This window comes from Bubalus bubalis, chromosome 1 (genome assembly GCF_019923935.1).
Source record: "Bubalus bubalis isolate 160015118507 breed Murrah chromosome 1, NDDB_SH_1, whole genome shotgun sequence".
Taxonomy (NCBI): Eukaryota; Metazoa; Chordata; class Mammalia; order Artiodactyla; family Bovidae; genus Bubalus; species Bubalus bubalis.
Window position 1 is genome coordinate 170,292,839 of NC_059157.1, and position 19,058 is coordinate 170,311,896.

The window sequence follows — 19,058 nt, forward strand, 5'->3', positions numbered from 1 at the left end:
CTGGAGCACATCGTTGTCCAGGCTGCTGAGGATGCTCCTTTCTTCCTTCATCCATGGAGCCAAGAGCTCCACACAAAACCAACTAGCATCACTTCTATGGCCATTTCCTCCCTCGAGAACCTTCCGTTCCCATGCAGAAGCGACTAGGTCCTCTGCAGCACAGTGTGCTGGGAGGGGAGCTGCACCCCATCAGCCCATACCTGGAACCGAGGCCTGATTCAGCCTCCGCACTCTGCTGTCTGACATTGTGGGCCTGTGGAAGGTCTTAGCACAATGATGATGCACTTATGGTGGTGATGATGATGGGCAGCATTCTTTGAGAGTCTTATTTTTTGTGCATATTATCAGCACTCAATGAATGGCCCTACAACCTATAAGACACATCTAAGAGTTTTGGGTTTTTTTTTCCATCTCATTTATTTATTTATTTATTAGGTCTTGTAGCATGTGGGATCTTAGTTCCCTGACCAGAGATCGAACCTGTGCCCCCTGCAGTGGAAGTTCAGAGTCCTACCCCCTGGGCACCCTAGGGAAGTCCATATATATATATAGGTGTTTAAATATACCTCATATCCTTGCACATTTCTGGAGCATAAGTACTACTATGTCCATTTTATAGACTTTGAAACAGAACCTGAGTGATGAAGTAACTCACCCAAGGCCATACAGCCAAGAAGGATCAGATCTTTGAAGCTCAAGTTAAGAATCTCAAGTGTCCCCTTCAGGCTTGAATTGGTGACCTTAAAAGTAACCACAACAGGACAACATATTGTTGCTGTTCAGTCGCTCAGTCATGTCCGACTCTGCAACCCTATGGGCTGCAGCATGCCAGGCTTCCCTGTCCTTCACTATTTTCATTATATCTACATATTGTCACTGCCTAATAAAAATCTGTAGATGATGATTTATTTTAAAGATGACTCATTTTGGCAAGACTCCTCCCTTCCTGCATTTCTTCCTTTTTCCCCTCTGACTTCCAGTCAGCCTGCCCTCATTTCCTCAGACTTTATATAGTCTGCCATGGGCCTGTGTTCTGGGCATAAAAAGAACAAGACCCAGACCAGATCCCGCAAAGCTTAAGTGCTGGAGCAGAAGCCAGACACGAAAGCAGGTTGCCAGGAGAAGCCCTGTCTCCTGCTTGCTCGTAGAATGGGAGAGGGGGTGCTGTTGCCCCACACAACACCCAGCATGTTCTGCACTCTGCCTGCATTTGTGGGGGCGCTGCTCGTGTCCCATCCAGGTGTGAAATGTAAGGCTCTGGTACCTGAACTCCAATTGCCTTACATCACAGCCACACTTGCTCAACTATGCTGACGCGGGTTTAGGTTTTCCTCTAACAAATCACTTTTTCAAGGTAGAAAGAAGAAATCTACATTTGGAACTTAGTGATCTTTATTTCCCTGACTCTTAGTTTCTGTATTTTATTTTTAAAAAGGCAAGGGGAGGAAAGATAAATATACGCGCCCTAATTACCTGGCAGAGATGCTATCAGATCAAGCACAGTTATAAGGCAGGCATAAGAGGACTAAGCATTATGTAAATGTGAGGGCTTTTTGTATATTCTTAACGTGGGGTTTAAAGTTTTGAGTGATGCCATCTACCTGCCTTTACCCTCCACCAGGGCTCATACACGTGCTCCCAGTCTCCTGACATAACTCTATGCTTCTACCTTTCTTGTTGTTTAGTAACATTTTGTTTCTTTTGCAACCCCATGTACTGTGTAGCCCAGCAGGCTCCTCTACCCATGTGATTTCCCAGGCAAGAAGACTGGAATGGGCTGCCATTTCCTCCTCCAGGGGATCTTCCAGACCTAGGGATCAAACCTGCATCTCCTGTATTGATGGGCAGATTCTTTACCATCTGAGCCACCTGGGATTCCACCCTCAATTCTCTGATTCCTTGTCTTTGCTACCACTCCAGTGGGAATGGCAACCCACGCCAGTATTCTTGCCTGGGAAATCCCATGGACAGAGCAGCATGGCAGGCTATAATCCATGGGATTGCAAAAGTCAGACATGACTGAGCAACTAACACTTCGGTTTTGCATTTGAATAAAAATGAGTTAGTTTAAAAACAAACATTACATAAATAATCATACAGAATATGGCCAAAAGATGTGATGGTGCTACTTCAAACTGGGGAAGCATCAGGACAGAGAAAACTCTTCTGGGGAGTGTGAAGGTGGAGATGGGGGTGAAGAGATGCTTGTTCTAAGGATCAGATTTGCTGGAAGCAACCTTAGGAATTAATAGAATTATTTACAAAAGAGTGTGACTGTGCAAAAACCTGTGTTTCAAAGGCAGACTGCAACTGAAATGTTTTCTCGTTACTATCATTTCTTCATTGAAATGAAGAAATATGTTCATATCAACTCACACACACACAGCTGTGGACACTGAATTTCAGAATGGCCCTGGGTTTTATACCCTTTCCCAGGACTGTCAGCCACAAAGGACCCAAATGTGGGTTTGCGTTTCCTTTTTTCCTGCAAAGCACAACACTTTACAAAAAGAAAAACACTTCAAAGGCAATCCCTTTCTCGCATACATTTCAGGGCTCCATTTGAGATCCACATTTATCTTCCTTATCCAATTACGTGATCAAAGCAGAAGTGTTTGGCCTACTTTGGGGGTTTAAAGACATCCAGGGAAAAACTAGAAACATTTAAAACTACCTTTTTTATGCCACACATTTTCCTGGAGGAGAATTGGAATCCACTCTCCCTGCTCTCTCTTAACTCTCTTTGTCTCCAGACACAAAAAGTCAGGTCAGAGAGTTAAGATACTTTAATTGTCCAAGCCATAAAAGATTCAGTTACATCTCTGTAAACACCTGCCTAATCTCAAGTCAGTGTGTCTGGTATCCTATTTGCTCTCTACAGGGCTACAAAGTTCCTTCCAGAAGCTGCTGAGAAACTCTTGATTTTGTCTGATTAGTTTTAAAGAACTTGTATTAAAAAGAAAAAAAAAAAAACCTAAAAAGGGACTTTATTAGTCTCCCCAACACTACTGGGTCCAGCACATCTGTCATGTTAATGCTACAAGATGGAGCTCATGTTTCCTAAAATAGGTCACACCTTGTCCTTTACATCAACACTGTAGGGTTTGAAGCCCTGGATGAAAAAAACAGCAAATATGACGTCTTCAAAAATATTTCAGTGAACAAACCACCTATTGGTGGATTGATTTTTCTCTGTGGATATAAATCTGTTGTCAGCCCCCAGAATCGGGGCATAAAAGATGACCTCAGGCAGCTGCTGCCATTTGTTTCGGTGGGAAAATGAGGGTTTTTGTCTCTCCCTAGAGGTTAATCCTGTGATGCTCTGAATGTCGTCTGGGCTCTGTTTCTGAAGGGTTACACTGGAGAGGAGCAATGCTTTGTGGTTTATGACAAGATCACGGCAGAATATTTTGTGCACGCTGTGATTTGTATCGCCCATTTGTGCACAGGCCATAAAAGTGCACTTTTTATCAGGAACATTTGTGAATATATAACAGCACGAAGACATATGGCCACTAAATAATTCACAGTTATCTATCTCCTCAGCGGATTCCATATATACCTACCATGTTTTAATGCCTAGTTTGCTCAGAAACAATATTCTTTACGACCCTTCCAATATAAAAATGTTTACTGACTGGCAACAATATATGGATACCAGGGGATTGGGCTGTAAGGAAGGGGAAAGCTTTCTGCCTTCTCGCCTCTCCTTGTCCTCATCTGTTGCCACTGAATGCTTCCAACCAGCACCTAACCTCATAGGAGAAGGTGTCTTTCCCAAAATTGGGTGCTAAATTCTGACTTCTGGTGTTTGGGCCATGAGATAGTAGTCCCTGACTAACCTTCACCCTCTTCTCTTTTCAGTTCTATATCCATTTACAGTCCCAAGGAGAATCCAAACACATTTGATGCCGCAGCATTTTTCCAGTCCGTGGGGAATTTCCTGGGGATCTTCGCCGGCTCGTTTGCCATGGGGTCTGCATACGCTGTTGTCACAGCTCTGATATCCTTTGTCTGTGTGTGGGAAGCTGGGGACTGTTAAGAACAGGCAACATCCTTGGGATGTTTCTGAGGACTAACAAACTCCAGACCAGGAAATGGCTAGATAGTCTTGTTCAAGTGTAGCAGAGCACCACTGGGGCCATCTTGATTCTGAAGCATAGGCTGACACCAGTGGAAGAGGGGCCCAGGCTCTTTTCCTGCCCAAGGCCAATTCTAGCACTGCTCATACTGTCTGATCCCAGGATATCAACAGTCTTAAAAAATTCCCACCTAAGAATACAAGTGGCCAGGGGGATATCAGGCTTGGCTATATTAAGATCAAGAAGAAGAAGTGAATATCCAAAGTCAAGAATAAAACAGGATTGACTGAAGAGTGACATAGTAAGTATTTTCTGCATCCTTTGTAAACTCATATCAATCACTAGTTCAGAGGGTTGGCTAAATCAAGAATCACTGTGTGTTTAAACGAGCATCCATAGCTATTTTATGGAAGAAGAACAGCAAGCCACTTAGAAATGATGCTTACCATATCCAGGCAATTGTGTCATCCCCCTCCCTCTTTTTCAGCAGAGAGGTGGGAGGATGGGTAGAGTTCCTAGAGAACTTGAGTCAGGGAAAGAAGCTTGTCTGGTGGTCTCCTCACTCACAGCAGTTACATGGGACAAAAATGTCAGATTCTAGGAGGAACCAGAAGGCAAATGTCAAGTGGGCATAACAGAGTCCAGAGAGAGGAAGCAGGGCAAAGGATTAGAGATCTTGGGGGAAAAGGGAAGGACTAAAGGAGAACGGTGGAAGAGGGGTCAGGGATCAAGGCAAGGAAAACAAAATGTTGGACTCTTTTTCCATGAGGACTGACCCAACAGTTCACTGAGCAACTGCTAAAAGGCTAGGTTCTACTAAAGCTTTCTCAGGTAAGTCAGAATATGAATAAAACATGGACCCTGCCTCCAACTAATGACAGGCTTGGAAAGACAAACTCTACAGAAAGAGTTGGATAGAAACTGAGTGCTAAAACTGCAGCCACCTTATTAAGGTTATAAAAATATAAGGATGAGGCCACTGTGTCTGGAGAAGTCCAACAGACTCTTGGCCAATCTGATGATTCTGGAAAATAACCTGAGAAGCAGGATTTACATGCGGGGGGGTGGGGGGGGGCACTTAGGCTTGACCTGAAAGATAGGTAAGATGCAGGAAAAGACCACATAGGTAATTCATGAGAAGATCAGCATTCACAAAGGTCAGGGGTGGGCGGCACTGACATGACCTAGAGCAGTTGTCCCAGGGAGGACCTTAGAGCTCGGGCTGGTGTGCAGTGCAAAATGAGCAGACACAAGTGTGAAGGAGTCAGCTTGTGGAGTACCTTGGAGTGCCACTCAAAGGAGCCTGAGCATCTCTCTATAGTCCACAATATGCGATTGAAGTTTTCTCCAAGGATCATGACACACTGAAGGTCTTGTGTTTTTAAACCATAAATAAGGAACTGGTATGAAGAATGAATGAGAAGAGGAAGATTGACATCAAAGAGAACTGTGATCATGACCTGTAGGAGAAAATCAGAAAGGAGGTCAATGTAGAAGACCCTCTAGGACTCAGTGATTGGTTGGTTCTATGAGATAAACAAGAGGAGAAAATCAAAAGACCGCCCCAAAGTTTTGTCCTGGAAACCCTGAAGAATGTCAATTCCATTGACAAAAATAAGTCAGAATAGGTAGGGTTGATTTCCAACAAAAAAGCAATGATTAACAATCTACCCAGTACTGGTGATACATCAGGCCTCCTGACATATCACCTCCTACTTGTTTTACATGTAATACCTCATTTAATCTTCACAATGGTCATATCACACAGATGCTATTTTTCCTGGGGGAAAAAAAAAAAAGCTTAGAAAGCATAAGCCCAAGGTCATGCAACTAGGAAGTAGACCCAAGGTCAAACCCAGGGAATGAAACCAAGAGACAGACCATGCCCAGACCACACTCTTGATCACTACTCCTCTTTTTTTTTGCCTCATAATCATTAAGGGGAATTACAATGGAGGTTACATGTTGTTTGGTGTAGAGAAATAGTAATGATGATAGTAATGATAATGAGGAACTAAAGAGCCTCTTGATGAGAGTGAAAGAGGAGAGTGAAAAAGCTGGCTTAAAACTCAGCATTCAAAAAACAAAGATCATGGCATCTGGTCCCATCACTTCATGGGAAATAGATGGAGAAACAGTGGAAACAGTGTCAGACTTTATTTTTTTGGGCTCCAAAATCACTGCAGATGGTGACTGCAGCCATGAAATTAAAAGGTGCTTGCTCCTTGGAAGAAAAGCTATGACCAACCTAGACAGCAAAAAAGGAGACATTACTTTGCCAACAAAGATCCATCTAGTCAAAGCTATGGTTTTTCCGGTAGTCATAATGGATTTGAGAGCTGGACCATAAAGTAGGCTGAGCACCAAAGAATTGATGCTTTTGAACTGTGGTGTTGGAGAATACTCTTGAGAGTCCCTTGGGCTGCAAGGAGATCAAACCAGTCAATCCTAAAGGAAATCAGTCCTGAATATTCATTGGAAGAACTGATGCTGAAGTTTAAGCTCCAATACTTTGGCCACCTGATGCAACGAACTGACTCATTGGAAAAGACCCTGATGCTGGGAAAGATTGAAGGCAGGAGAAGAAGGGGATGAAAGGATGAGATGGTTGGATGGCATCACCGACTTGATGCACATGAGTTTGAGCAAGCTCTGGGAGCTGGTGATGGATAGGGAAGCCTGGTGTGCTGCAGTCCATGTGGTCGCAAAGGGTCAGACATGACTGAGCAACTGAACTGAACTGAATAATAGTGAGAAGGTTAGATGGCATCACCAACTCAATGGACATGAGTCTGAGCAAACTTCAGGAGATAGTAAAGGACAGGGAAGCTTGGCACTTGGCATGCTGCAGTCCATGGGGTTGCAAGGAGTGAGACAAAACTTAGCGACTGAACAATAGTAATGATCACAACATTTTGTGAATGTCTAGCATGTGTCTTTATATATATCTCATTTGAATTTACCCTATAAGACATATTATTATTATTCCTGCTTTATACATAAGGAGATTAAGTATTCATAGCTCACTCTGAGTCACATGTCAGTCATAATGGGCATGATATTAATATCATCTTATATATGTTGAGAACCTTACCAAGTGCCACCCATTATCTTTTATATTTTGCATAGATTATCTCAGAGAGTTTTTATAAGAATCCTGGCAAGGAGATACTATTACTCTCTCAATTTTCAGCTGAAGAAACTGACGCATAATTTTAGACAACTTGTCCAAGGCCACACAGCTAGGATATTTTAGGGCCAGGACTTAAACCCAGGCTTTCATCCCCAGGGATGGCATGAAGCAGAAGAGCTGAGATTGGAATGTTTCTCTGCCTGATGTGCAGAAATGTATGAACACATAAGTGAACAGATTTTGATAAGAGAAGGGAAAAAATTCCTGGAGACTGGAAGTCTGCCCTGACATTGGATCAGATCTGGAGAAAGGGGTGCTCCTCCTGATAAAAAATTGCTTCCACATCTTTACTGAATCTCTTTCCAGAAAAGAGGTTTCACAAAACAGATTCACTTAAATTACACTAATTGAAAAACTTACACATCCGTTGTCACATGCCAGGCACTCTTCTATATACTTAGAAGGTAGGTTGTACTCCTTATGCCCATTTTCAGATATGGGAACCAAAGCACAGTGTGGCCAAGGTATACATCTAAGCTGATACAATGAATATGAGCCCAGGTAGAGTTGCCTTTTAGAGGTCACGCTCCTAACCACGATATAATCCTGGTATTGTGTGCTTTCTAAGACTTTACAAAACATTTTTAATATTGTCATCTCATGTTACTCTTCACACTGTGGGGATAGGTATTATTCTTATGCCAGTTCACCTTGGATACAAATAAGGCTCAGAGAGAAATCATACAGCCAGTGACTGGCAAAGCCAGGACTCAGACCCAGATCTTGAACTCCAGAGGTCATGCTTTTTGCTCCCCTGCCTGGCTGCTAAACATCTCTTAAGATGGAATCTCTCTTAGATTTTTTTTCCAGAAACATAAAATTGCAATGTAACATTTCCTTGCCTGTCAGGGCATTTTCTGCCTGATGGTGGATACAACTGCGGTTGTAGCCCTTTACCATCCGTCACATACGCCTAATCATCTCCCCATAGCCCAGTCTCTGCAAGGCTCAGATCGCTGTGCCTTTGTTCTATTTGCAATTTACAGATGATTGGCCAAGTGTCATCTTGGCCAAAATGAACAATTGCCCACCAAAGGGCATCTTGCTTGACTTAGAAATAATACACATTTTCCTCTATCCTACTTATGCAAAGAGAGCCTGGGCAGCTTCCCCATGACTGAACAAAAATGCTCCTCCTGATCCAGTTTCCATCCCTAAGAGAAGAAAAGGCTCTTCAAGGTGATCTGTCCATAGACCAGCATTCCCTGGGGAGCAGTGGCCTGGGAGGCCACTCCTGGGAGTGACTGGCTGGCAGCATCTCCATGAGACATGCTCTCCTTGACTTTATTTTTCCAGATCTGCCAGTCTGCTGAAGGGCACACCCAAAGGGTTGAGGCCAAATTTAAGGGGTTTCGTGTCTCCACTTAGCTGACTTCATCCTCTTAGTAAGACATCTTTTTTAATCTCAAGACCACTTTGCGTTTTTACAGCAGTGTTCAGCCCCCAATGAAGCATGACTCATGCGGGCCTTCAAAGGGAGTCTCAGTGAGAGAAACAGTCAGGTCTGAGAATCGGTTCTCTCCTCTAAAACTATCACCACCAGAGTTTTTCTCAGCCAAGAGGAAGATTTATTCATAAAAGCAGTTGTTGTTTCCCTTAACGCCTCTTTGTCACTTGACCAAATTTACCAAACTGTGCGAGTTCCCTATGCTGGAAACGGGCCTGTTTTTCCTCCTGTCTTGGAGCGCCTTTCTGTCTGCAGAGGCCGCTGGCCTAACAGGTCAGTGCTTCGTCTGGGCAGCCCACCGGATGTGTGAATACCTGTGTTTCCCGCCCCTCACCAAGCCCCCCTCCCTGACCCTGCAGGAGGTGAAATGGATTGTGTCAGAATCAGCCTCTCCTGGGAGGAAAAAAAAAAAAAAGCATCCATTATATGACAGCTCAATCGGAAGTCTCCAAAGTGCTGATTCCTCTTCTCTCCTTGCTGGTCAGGAAGGAGACGTTGAAATCTACGAATGACCGATGTACGGATGGATGGTTTTACACACAGGACTCTCTGCTCAGAGTGTGAAGGGACTCACGGCTGCTTTGTGGGAATGAGTGCTGGCTTTCCACTGGCTGTTAACAGCGATGCCCACGTAGGCGGTCTCTCCGGGTGTGCGCCTCACCACACCCAACGGTATTTTAAAATCTTTGCCTACGTTCGGTGGCACACTAGAAAACAAGGAGCTAGCGCGGTAGTTTCAGTTCAGTGCCTCTTACGGTAGAAGGTCTATATGTAGAGTCCTCTGAGATGGAACGGTTGATGGAGAAAGAGGCAGTCCCTAAGGTCCCCCGGGGGGAGAGGGGAGGCCCGCGGGCGGGGGCCCGCAGCTTGCATCCCGTATCTGAATTCTGCAATTAGATTGCCTTTCTGCAATAGCGAGGGTTTACGCTTGGGTAGCTGCAACGATTGGGTGCTTTTCCATGTAGAAGAATTACCGTGGCTCTGAGCAAAATGTCAGAGCTATTTCTTTCCTTTGGCCTAATCACCTCCTTCTCCCGGGTTTGAGTCCTGGATCCCTTGCTGTTCGCTACATCTAAATTGATCAGATGGTGAGACCCCACCCCCCGAAAGCGCTAACTGGGAATAAGGTGTGCCTCCAGGGGTACTCGCATTTTAATAGGTGGTACTTTAAGTGTAAATAATAATAAAAGTTGATATAGAGAAAGCTTACAATGAGCCAGGTGCTGACTAACTGCCTTTCATGGGTGTTCGGATTAATTTAAAGAAAGACCCAACATTAGGGACTATAACCAGTTTACTTGGCCAAGAGCCAGTGGAGGAGCTGGGATTTCAGACTAGAAGATCTAATTCCAGAGCCTGGGCTCATAGGCACCAAGCACTGCTACCTTGAAGGAAATTATATCTTTGGAATATGAGGCAGGCCTTCAAGAGGAGGAGGATATTTGGGGTCCCAGGGGCCTGCCTGGTCCCCTTGCTTCTAGGCTGGTTTGGGCTTTACTATGAAAGCCATGGCAGATCTTTTTTTGTAATGATAATCTGTTGCTCCAGGCATCTGACCCACCTTACTTCATAGCCAAGGGGAACCAGGCTGTTTCCACAGGCTTTGAGAGTGTTTGTTGCTGATACAAACAGCCACCTGCCAGCTTTTATGACACTATAATCAAGACTACATTACCAGAGTCCACCCAACCAGACCATGTATCATTCCAAACCACTCTAACACAACATCCATTGTATTGGAGCTTTGCCTTGTTATTAGAAAGGTTGCTAAAGAGCTTATGCAATGCAAAGAAAATGGATACTTAGTGTCTCTTAAATGAAATAATGGAGTGAAAAGTTTACATAGGTCATTCGAAAAGTTGTTCCCTTTCCTCCACATTTTATGCCCTTTTCAGCATTTAACATGGTATAAAATAATGTAAGCAATGTTAACAATAAGAATACATATTTGACTTTCTAAAAAGGTAAAGTATCTTAACTCACCTGATATTTTTTAGTCTACAGTTTAACATTGTAATAGAACACACAAACATACACACATATCCCAATGCCTAAGATTGTTTCTGTGTGTGAAAATTGTCTTATTTCGTGATCCAATTCAGCAAGATCATGTTTTCTTAGCTCATTTTAAGATTATGGTCCATGTATAAATTATTGGTTTATCTGTGCCTTGCTCTTTTGCTACACTTTGGACCCCGATATCCTTATTGGATACCATGTAGACCTCATCTAAAGAGCCAGTATCATGAGTTGAGTGGATGCATACATGGGCTTTAGTAGCAGAAAGACCCAAATGGCCACAGCTATACCCAGGGGAGCACTTAACCAGAACAGGACTTCAGATTAAGCAACAAGTCGGACAGGTGTTTGATACAAATCAAACTTTTTAAGTGTGAGCATTTTGTACTGCTCAAGACCAAGCCTGCTTAGTCCATATTACTTATGTGTTTGTTTATTACTTGATCCCTGCCTATTTCTAAATTGGCTTAGAGGCAACTCATAACATGAGCCATGCATATCATGGGACCATTTAGTTGAGGCTAGACACTCAAGTGCTTTGGGATAGAGTTGTTCTGCAAAATGAGACAGCTGTTCATTGCTGTGGTTTGGCAATAAATATGGCTCAGCTTTCTGGCAGCCAAAGCCAAAAGAGAAACATGAGTTGTACAGGAATAACACAGTATTATAAAAGGAAGTCACAATTATTTATAAAAATGGGTATGCTTTTTTTCTAAAATTTCCAGTGAATTTATCACACACATCTTTATATAAGGGCCTTTGAGCACCATAATGGACAATGTATTGTTTTAGGAAAGATGGAGATCCGTTCTTTATGTAGTCCTTTCTCATATCAACCTTCAATAAAATCTGACAGTGTAGTATTAAATTACAATTCCCTGGGGATATTTCATGTACTAAGAAAACCCTTTAAGTTCTAATCCACAAGTAAACTAATATAATACAAAGCTAAAAATATAGAAAATTTTTCAAAAAGTGCTTAATGAATAAACATATGATGATGAATATAGTGAATGAAATGAAATAAGATATAAAGAGTGTATGAGTTTCTGCAGTAGTAACCAACCATCCTGGGGCTGTGTACGGGTTCCCTAAGAATATCTCATGTATGTCCTTGAAATGGTGCTTACACACAATAGTTTCTCAGCAGAATTCTCCCAACCCTGACATTGCTAGGTGGGGGCTAGAGAATGCCAACCAAGTGAGCACCCCCACTTCACCCCTTTTATTGGTTCCACAGATTGAATTTTCATCTAAGATTTCATTTGCGGGGGGAAAGGATTTCTGTTGCATTAAACAGAATAATATTTTTAAAAATCTTTTCTTACTACCAAGATAAGGCATTTTCCTTGTAGAAAATTTGGAAAATGTAGATTTACTGAAGGAAATAAAATTAAGAGTTACCTGTATTCTCACTGCCTATTAATAACTATTGTTAGTATCTGTCTGAATTCATCTAATTATATGCAAATATTAGCATATGTACATAATTATATATATGCAAGGGCTTCCCTGGTGGGTCAGTGGTAAAGAATCCACCTGCCAATGCAGGAGACATGGGTTCCATCCCTGGGTCAGGAAGAGCCCCTGGTGAAGGAAATAGCAACCCACTCCAGTATTCTTGCCTGGGAAATCCCATGGACAGAGGAGCCTAGTGGGCTGCAGTTCCTGGAGTCACAAAGACTTGGACACAACTGAGCATGCACACAAAATGTGTATCTAACTGTATTTTTATTTTTAAATAATGATTTTTTTCACTTGACAATTTTATAGTGAATATTTTCATGATATTAAATATTCTTCTATATTATTTTTTATGGCTGCCTAGTATTATACTGAAAGTGTTAGTCACTCAGTTGTGTCTAACTCTTTAAGACCTCATGCACTGTACCCATCAGGCTCCTCAGTCCATGGAATTCTCCAGACAAAAATACTGGAGTGGGTAGTTATTCTTTTTTCCAGGGGATCTTCCCAAACTTAAACCAGGATCTCCTGCATTGCAGGCAGATTTTTTACCTTCTGACCCACCATGGAAGCCCCACTATAACATATTAACTTGCTATAATTTATTATATCAACCTTTTGATCATTTATAGTTTTCAACATTATTAATATGATTGCTGTGATCATCCTTTTAGCTTGATATATAAACTTCTATTTATATAACTACCTAAAAATAAAAATCCTGGGTTAATGAAAATGCTAAAATTTTAATGTCTTGGAAAAATACATCCAAGTTATCCTTCAGAAAATTTGTATTCCTTTATACTTTCACCAACAATGTAAGAGAGAGCTCATTCACTCACATCTTCACCCCCTGAACTCATATTCCCTCCTGCTAATTTGATAATCCACCTCCATTTCATTCTGATTTAAATTTATATATTTTCACTGAGGAAAGGATTTTAATTATATGTCATCATTGGCAATTTATATTTCTCCCTTGGTGAACTACCTGTTTATGCCCTTTGTCCTTTTTTTTCTACTGAAGTGTTTATCTTTGTCACATTAAATTTTAGAGGCTCTTTATTGAGTCAAAAATATTAACTGTTGACTATCTTGTAGGCTACAAATGCTCTCCATTCATGGTTTTGTCTTTTAAATATATTGTATTTTGTTTGTTTACATAAGGGAAGAGTTTGGTTTAGACATTTTGAAGGTTCATATGGTTAATTTTTTCTTTCCTTAGAAAGTTCCAAGTTTTATTAATTTCTGCTCTTTGTCGTTGTTTAGTCACTAAGCTGTGTCTGACTCTTTTGCAGCCCCATGGACTGTAGCCCTCCAGGCGCCTCTGTCCATGAAATTCTCCAGGCAAGAATACTGGAGTGGGTTGCCATTTACTTCTCCAGGGGATCTTCCTGACCCAGGGGTCGAACCTGCATCTCCTGCATTGGCAGGCAGATTCTGTACCACTGAGCCACCAGAGATATAATTTCTGCTTAAGAAGCCCAATATTATTAATAATAATTTTTACTTTATTTTTACTTTATTTTAATATGTGTCTGGTTTTTTTCACATTGGAATCCAAACTGGAATTTGTTTTGATGTGAGGAATATGAGGTGTGAGATATAGCAAGGATTTGATTTTCTTCCTAGATTGTTATTCACTCATCCTAATACCTTTCAACCTTAACCTATGAATTTTTAACATAATGTCCATGTATGTAGGTACATATATGTGTGTATATGTTCTGGCTTTCTGTTATTCCACTGAGCTTTTAGTCTTCACTGCTTTCATCATTTCAGCTCCATGGTTCATTTTAATGGCTAATAGATCCATTTCTAATTCCCCTCCCCCATTTTTAAGAGCTTCTTTGCTATACTCACATGTTTATATTCCAGAATCACTTGAAAATAACATTATGTCTCAAGCAGAAAATAACTTTAGGACTATGGTTAGGATAGTATTAAATTTTTAGTTTAATTTGAGGAGGAGTGATGTTTTTACAATGTTGAGTCTTCCCACAGAGGAATACGTTATGTCTCTCCATTTATTCAAGTCATCTTTTATAGCCCTTAGTAAATTTTTATAGTTGTCTTTGCATTAGACCTACAAATTTCTTGTTAAGTACTTTTTAAGCTATTTTATATTTTGGCATACTATGATGAATGGAAACTTCTTATATGATAGTTTCTGCATGGCTATCGTTTATGTGCATCTAGACCTCACTATGCTATTTGATTTACTATCTGCAGCTCTGAAATATAGAACCTGAGCTGATGTGTAGAATTAGGATTGATGGGCCAAAGCTATATTAGACTATCAGGTTCATGAGAGCTATATCAGCACCAGCAGTGTGGCTGAAGCATTCTAGGCAGTCAATATCTTTTGAGCAATGGAATGAATGATTTTAGCTCAACAAAAGGAAAAATTTCTAAAATATGAATAACAGACTGTGTCTAAGTTAGTGACTGCCTTATCCCTGATAACAGTCTTTTCTTTTTCTATATTATTTATTTAGCATTGCACTGGGGCATTGCTGCACACAGATTTCTCTAGTCGTGGTGAGCAAGGGCTTCTCTGTGTTGTGGTGCACAGGTTTCTCCTTTCTCTAGGTGCACGGGCTTCAGTAGTTGTGGCCCATGGGGTCTAGAGCATGGGCTCAGTAGTTGTAGCACATGGGCTTTGTTGCTTCACAACATCTGGAATCTTCCCAGACCAGGGATCGAACTCGTGTCCACTACATTGGCAAGCAGATTCTTATCCACTTTACAACCAGGGAAGTCCCTGATAACATTCTTATGAATTCTTTATGACCACTAGTCAAGGTATTTCAGAGCAGTTTCATACATTACCTAAAAGGTGTATCATAAATTACATTAAGCTGCAATTTCATTTCTCTAACTCTTAACTGAAAATGGAGACATGTAGACCCAGGGAAACAAGAGCCTAGTCTACAAGAATATGGTGGGCATATGTTGGCTTTGGCTACCCAGCACCCATTCTCACTTTCACTGGTAGTAGCATCCTGATGTTACTGAGGGAACTACCCTTTCTCCATCAGATACCATCTTGTTAACCAACGTACCCCATCCTCACCTGCCAAAGAGAAAAGGGGCATCTGAAGCAAGGTCAACCAGACACTCCTTCCTGGGGGTGTGAACCTTTAGGAGGACGTTAGAAGGATGTGTAACTGTTGGCACCCAGACTTTCCAACAGAAAAACCCTGTTGGGAATCTCTATTCCTGCCATAGATCCCTGGAGCTGCCTTTATGCTTCTCCCCTCCAATAAATTCCCTTCTGATCACAGTTGCCAGAATTAGTTTTCACTGCTTGCAAACAGAGAAATCTAAATAGTACAAGGGAAGGAATAATCCATGAGGGTATTTCAACAAAAGAAGCTGTGTAACTTGGTGACACTTCAGAAGGGAAATGAGGCTCAAGGACAGCACAGCCTCTAGGCTTAGATGCTTGGACTGTCTTATGCCAGGTGCATGGTGATACACAAACAAAAGGAATCAAGCTCACAAAGACAGTTTCAGTGTTCATTATTCTTTTTGAGTTCATCTCCTTGTAAGATTCATTATGAATACTTCTGTGTTGGAGGGGGGGGGGGCTCGCTCATTACCACAATTTTCTGCTTTCACTTTCAGTTGTTACTAATTTGATGATGATCATTTGATTTATTTTGATCATCTTTTGCTTCAAGGGCCACATTTGCAGCCGCCTCGTCTCGGTCTCGGAAATTGCACCTGCAAATGTTCAGTTGTCACATAGAAGAACTTAGTTTTATGAAACAAGTGGCTTTTAGACATGCAAATGAAGGTTGGCATTTCTATTACCCAGAGGTCTGATACTCTGCTATTGGAAATATACAAGCGCAGTCTGAGAAAAGTTTTATGTAGGAAGACTGGGCAGAATGTCAAATGCTAGTGAGAAGTCTTTCTGGAAGATGAGGGTGTGTAGATAGAAATGGAATTTAAGGAGTCTTCACAAGCCACAAGCTGGGACAGCAGAGAAGGAAGAGAACGTATGTACAAGGGTCTGCCCTGATTACAAAATCAGCCACTGAGGGGTCTCAGATTTCTAACTCTTCTGCTAATTTGTGGAAGGATTGGAAGAAGTCACCCTATTAATTGGTATGTCAGTTTTCTTTATTGCTGAGGTAAAAGGATTTTATCATTTTGTAGTGGAAGGACATTGCACACATACACACAGAATGTGGCTTTTGAGTAAATACAGGACCCATGGGACCCTCTCTATGAGGTACCTGGTACATATGCATACCTAAATTCTGATCAAGTAGAATTTTTCTTGGCCAAGTTTTTAAAAGTCATTAGGTTACTGAGTCATTATTCTAAATTGAATATGGGAAATAATTCAGCAGTATTATTTATAGCATCATCTCTGGTGGAATTGAATCCTGTCACAGAAGCCACTTTTTCAGTTTATAAAGATAACCAAAAAGCACAGCTGGACAGGTTGTTTGAAAATTCATTTTATAATCTGTTTCCCAGCTGAGACTTTGGGGGTCAGGTTTTTGCCAGAAGCAAACTTTCAGGGACTGTCATTAAACGCTGGAAGAGTAAGATTTCTAATGGCAACATTGACACTGCGTCTAATGATTTCTCTGCTTCCAGGCACTGTTGTAATAAAGGCAGCTTCCATTTTTAGGTTCCTGGGGCACATTTTATGTCTGCTGGAAGTGAAGAGGGAGGAGGGAGGCGGTTGGCATTCCTCAGTTTCTCGTACAGAAAGTTAAACAGTATAACCCATTATTTACTCGGTTTAGGATGGTTTCCACCTAAGAAAATAAACATGTAAAAATCCGAAAGAAAGAAAAAACAGCCCTGATTACTAACCAATGCTATTGGGCTTAATAGTCTTGTTCTAGAGAGTAAAAGACTGAAAAAATTTTTTTGAACATAGAAGGGTAAAAATAAGTGACACCCTGGCCCATTCACTAAGGAATTGACCAAGATGTCTTAGAGAGAGCACTCAGCACACACAAGCATCAGGACAACAGAAAAAGTTCATTCATTCCAATCCCATCACCGAGGTTTGTTCTCCCGTTGGTTTCAAATGACAAGGGCCTAATTACATTGTCGTGATAAGGAAAAGCTGACACTTGAAAGCTCAGGTCCTGCTTATCTGTCCGGTCAGCTCTTGAAAAGCTTTTGGAGAGTAAGTAGTCAGGAAAAGCGGAACCTGGGAAAGTCTTTCTTTCTTTCTTTCTTTTTTTTTTTTTAATAGACAAGGAGGGAAGATTTCCAAATGAAATGACTATTACTGGGCATGTTGCAACTTTACTTGGTCTGAGTAAGTAAGCTGGCTCATTACTTCTCATCTCCATCATCTCTCAGTTTGGCAAAAGCTTGTCTGAAATCTTAAGAAGGCTTCTGGTTCAGAGGTGAATGTGTTCCATTTGTCCTGCCACTGAACGCATTGCATGACTGGATGGGAAATACATTTCTAGATCTCAGTAAGTAAATCCCCAGGAGAGAACTTAGTTTGCCTTGTTTCTCAAATCAAGTCTGGCCAGTTTTAGCTTCTAAATACATGTCATTGGCTGACACCTCAGCTTCAAACTGTTCTTGCTTTCATATTGACAGGACCATATGAGTCCAACTTACTAGCCAACAATTTAACAATAAATGAGGTGCATTGAGTGTTTTCCAAGCCAAAAAATAAAGCCAGAGGCTCAAACTATTTATTAGGCATTCAAGCTGCAGCAATAGACACCCAAAATTCTCAAGGGGGTTTGTTAACCAGCTCGCTGAACTGAGAGTGAACACTCAGTGACACCATCTCAATAAACACAGGTGTAAAGTATATCTCCTCGCATAAGAACTCATTAACTCACACCTGCACTTTCTTGAACCAAATAGCTCCTGGTTTCAGTATGCAAACGACCTTGCACATGTAACTTGAATAGTGAACAAATTTACCTCTGTTTTCTTCACTGTAAATATTTTCCGTCATTATTTAACATCTCCTCATGGTGCCAGCAGGCACAGGGAAAAAAGAAACCTCATTCTCTTTTGCCCATGTTCTGCCCAAGCATGTAGAAATTTGTCCGAAGATAGATGGCACAAATAATTAACATACAGGTGGAGGAGAAAGAGGAGTCGAGGATACTGGGAATTATATCAAATGGATCAATGGCTCATTTCAGCAAAATGGGGTATATAAGTGAATGAATACATGTTGTAGAGGGAGACACAAAAATTAGTTCATTCAAAAATCTGGACTCTATGCAAGTGTGGAACCTCCACACATAAAGGCCATTGAGTGTAGACACCTGGAACGAGGCTACTTACTGGAGCCTTAGGTGGCACTGGTATGTCCATGTATTAGCTGACTCCAAGGAAATGAAAACTGAAAAGCAGTAAGCCTGACAACACCAGCATTAAGGTGGGAAGTCAGGGATCCAAGTAAAAAGGTGTTTTTCTTCACTCTGGACCTCGAATTAATTTGCCTAAGTACTCACTACTACATTGTTGAAGGAATTTTTGTTTGTTTTAAATGGAAATTTATAAACCTTGCAGCATGGACGGAAAGTAATCTTGAATGCATTGGAGGATCTAGAAATAAGAACATAATTTGTGCTGTTTTCTATATTGATATTCTCATATCCCATAGACTCATGTTTCATCAACTGTAGCATTGCGCAATGTGGCGAATTAGACTCGAAGTGTACTCTTGGCAAACTTGGAATCCTTCATATTCCCTAAAGGGGATTTCCATCTTGTTAAATCTTTGACTTTTCAATTCTAAGTTCATGTTCAGCAGTGGTGTAGGAAAACTGTCAGAAATGTCTCTTTTTACTAGATCAAAAATAAATAAAAGTGTGGCATGGAAAAATAGCCCATCAAC

The 19,058-nt window shown here is 41.3% G+C and overlaps 1 protein-coding gene across 9 annotated transcripts in view; it reads left to right on the plus strand.

The window, feature by feature from the left end:
- Nucleotides 1-19,058, plus strand: part of SLC9A9 (solute carrier family 9 member A9) — an 804,336-nt gene that overhangs the window by 462,520 nt on the left and 322,758 nt on the right. For 7 of the 9 annotated variants that reach the window (XM_044946316.2, XM_044946314.2, XM_044946321.2 and 4 more), the window contains 3 exons: nucleotides 3,865-4,003; nucleotides 8,890-8,995; nucleotides 17,436-17,501. In XM_044946316.2, the coding sequence (XP_044802251.2) occupies nucleotides 3,865-4,003; nucleotides 8,890-8,995; nucleotides 17,436-17,501 (311 nt within the window). The remainder of the gene's footprint in view (nucleotides 1-3,864; nucleotides 4,004-8,889; nucleotides 8,996-17,435; nucleotides 17,502-19,058) is intronic. The other 2 variants (XM_006078001.4, XM_025290442.3) reach the window with 1 other exon arrangement.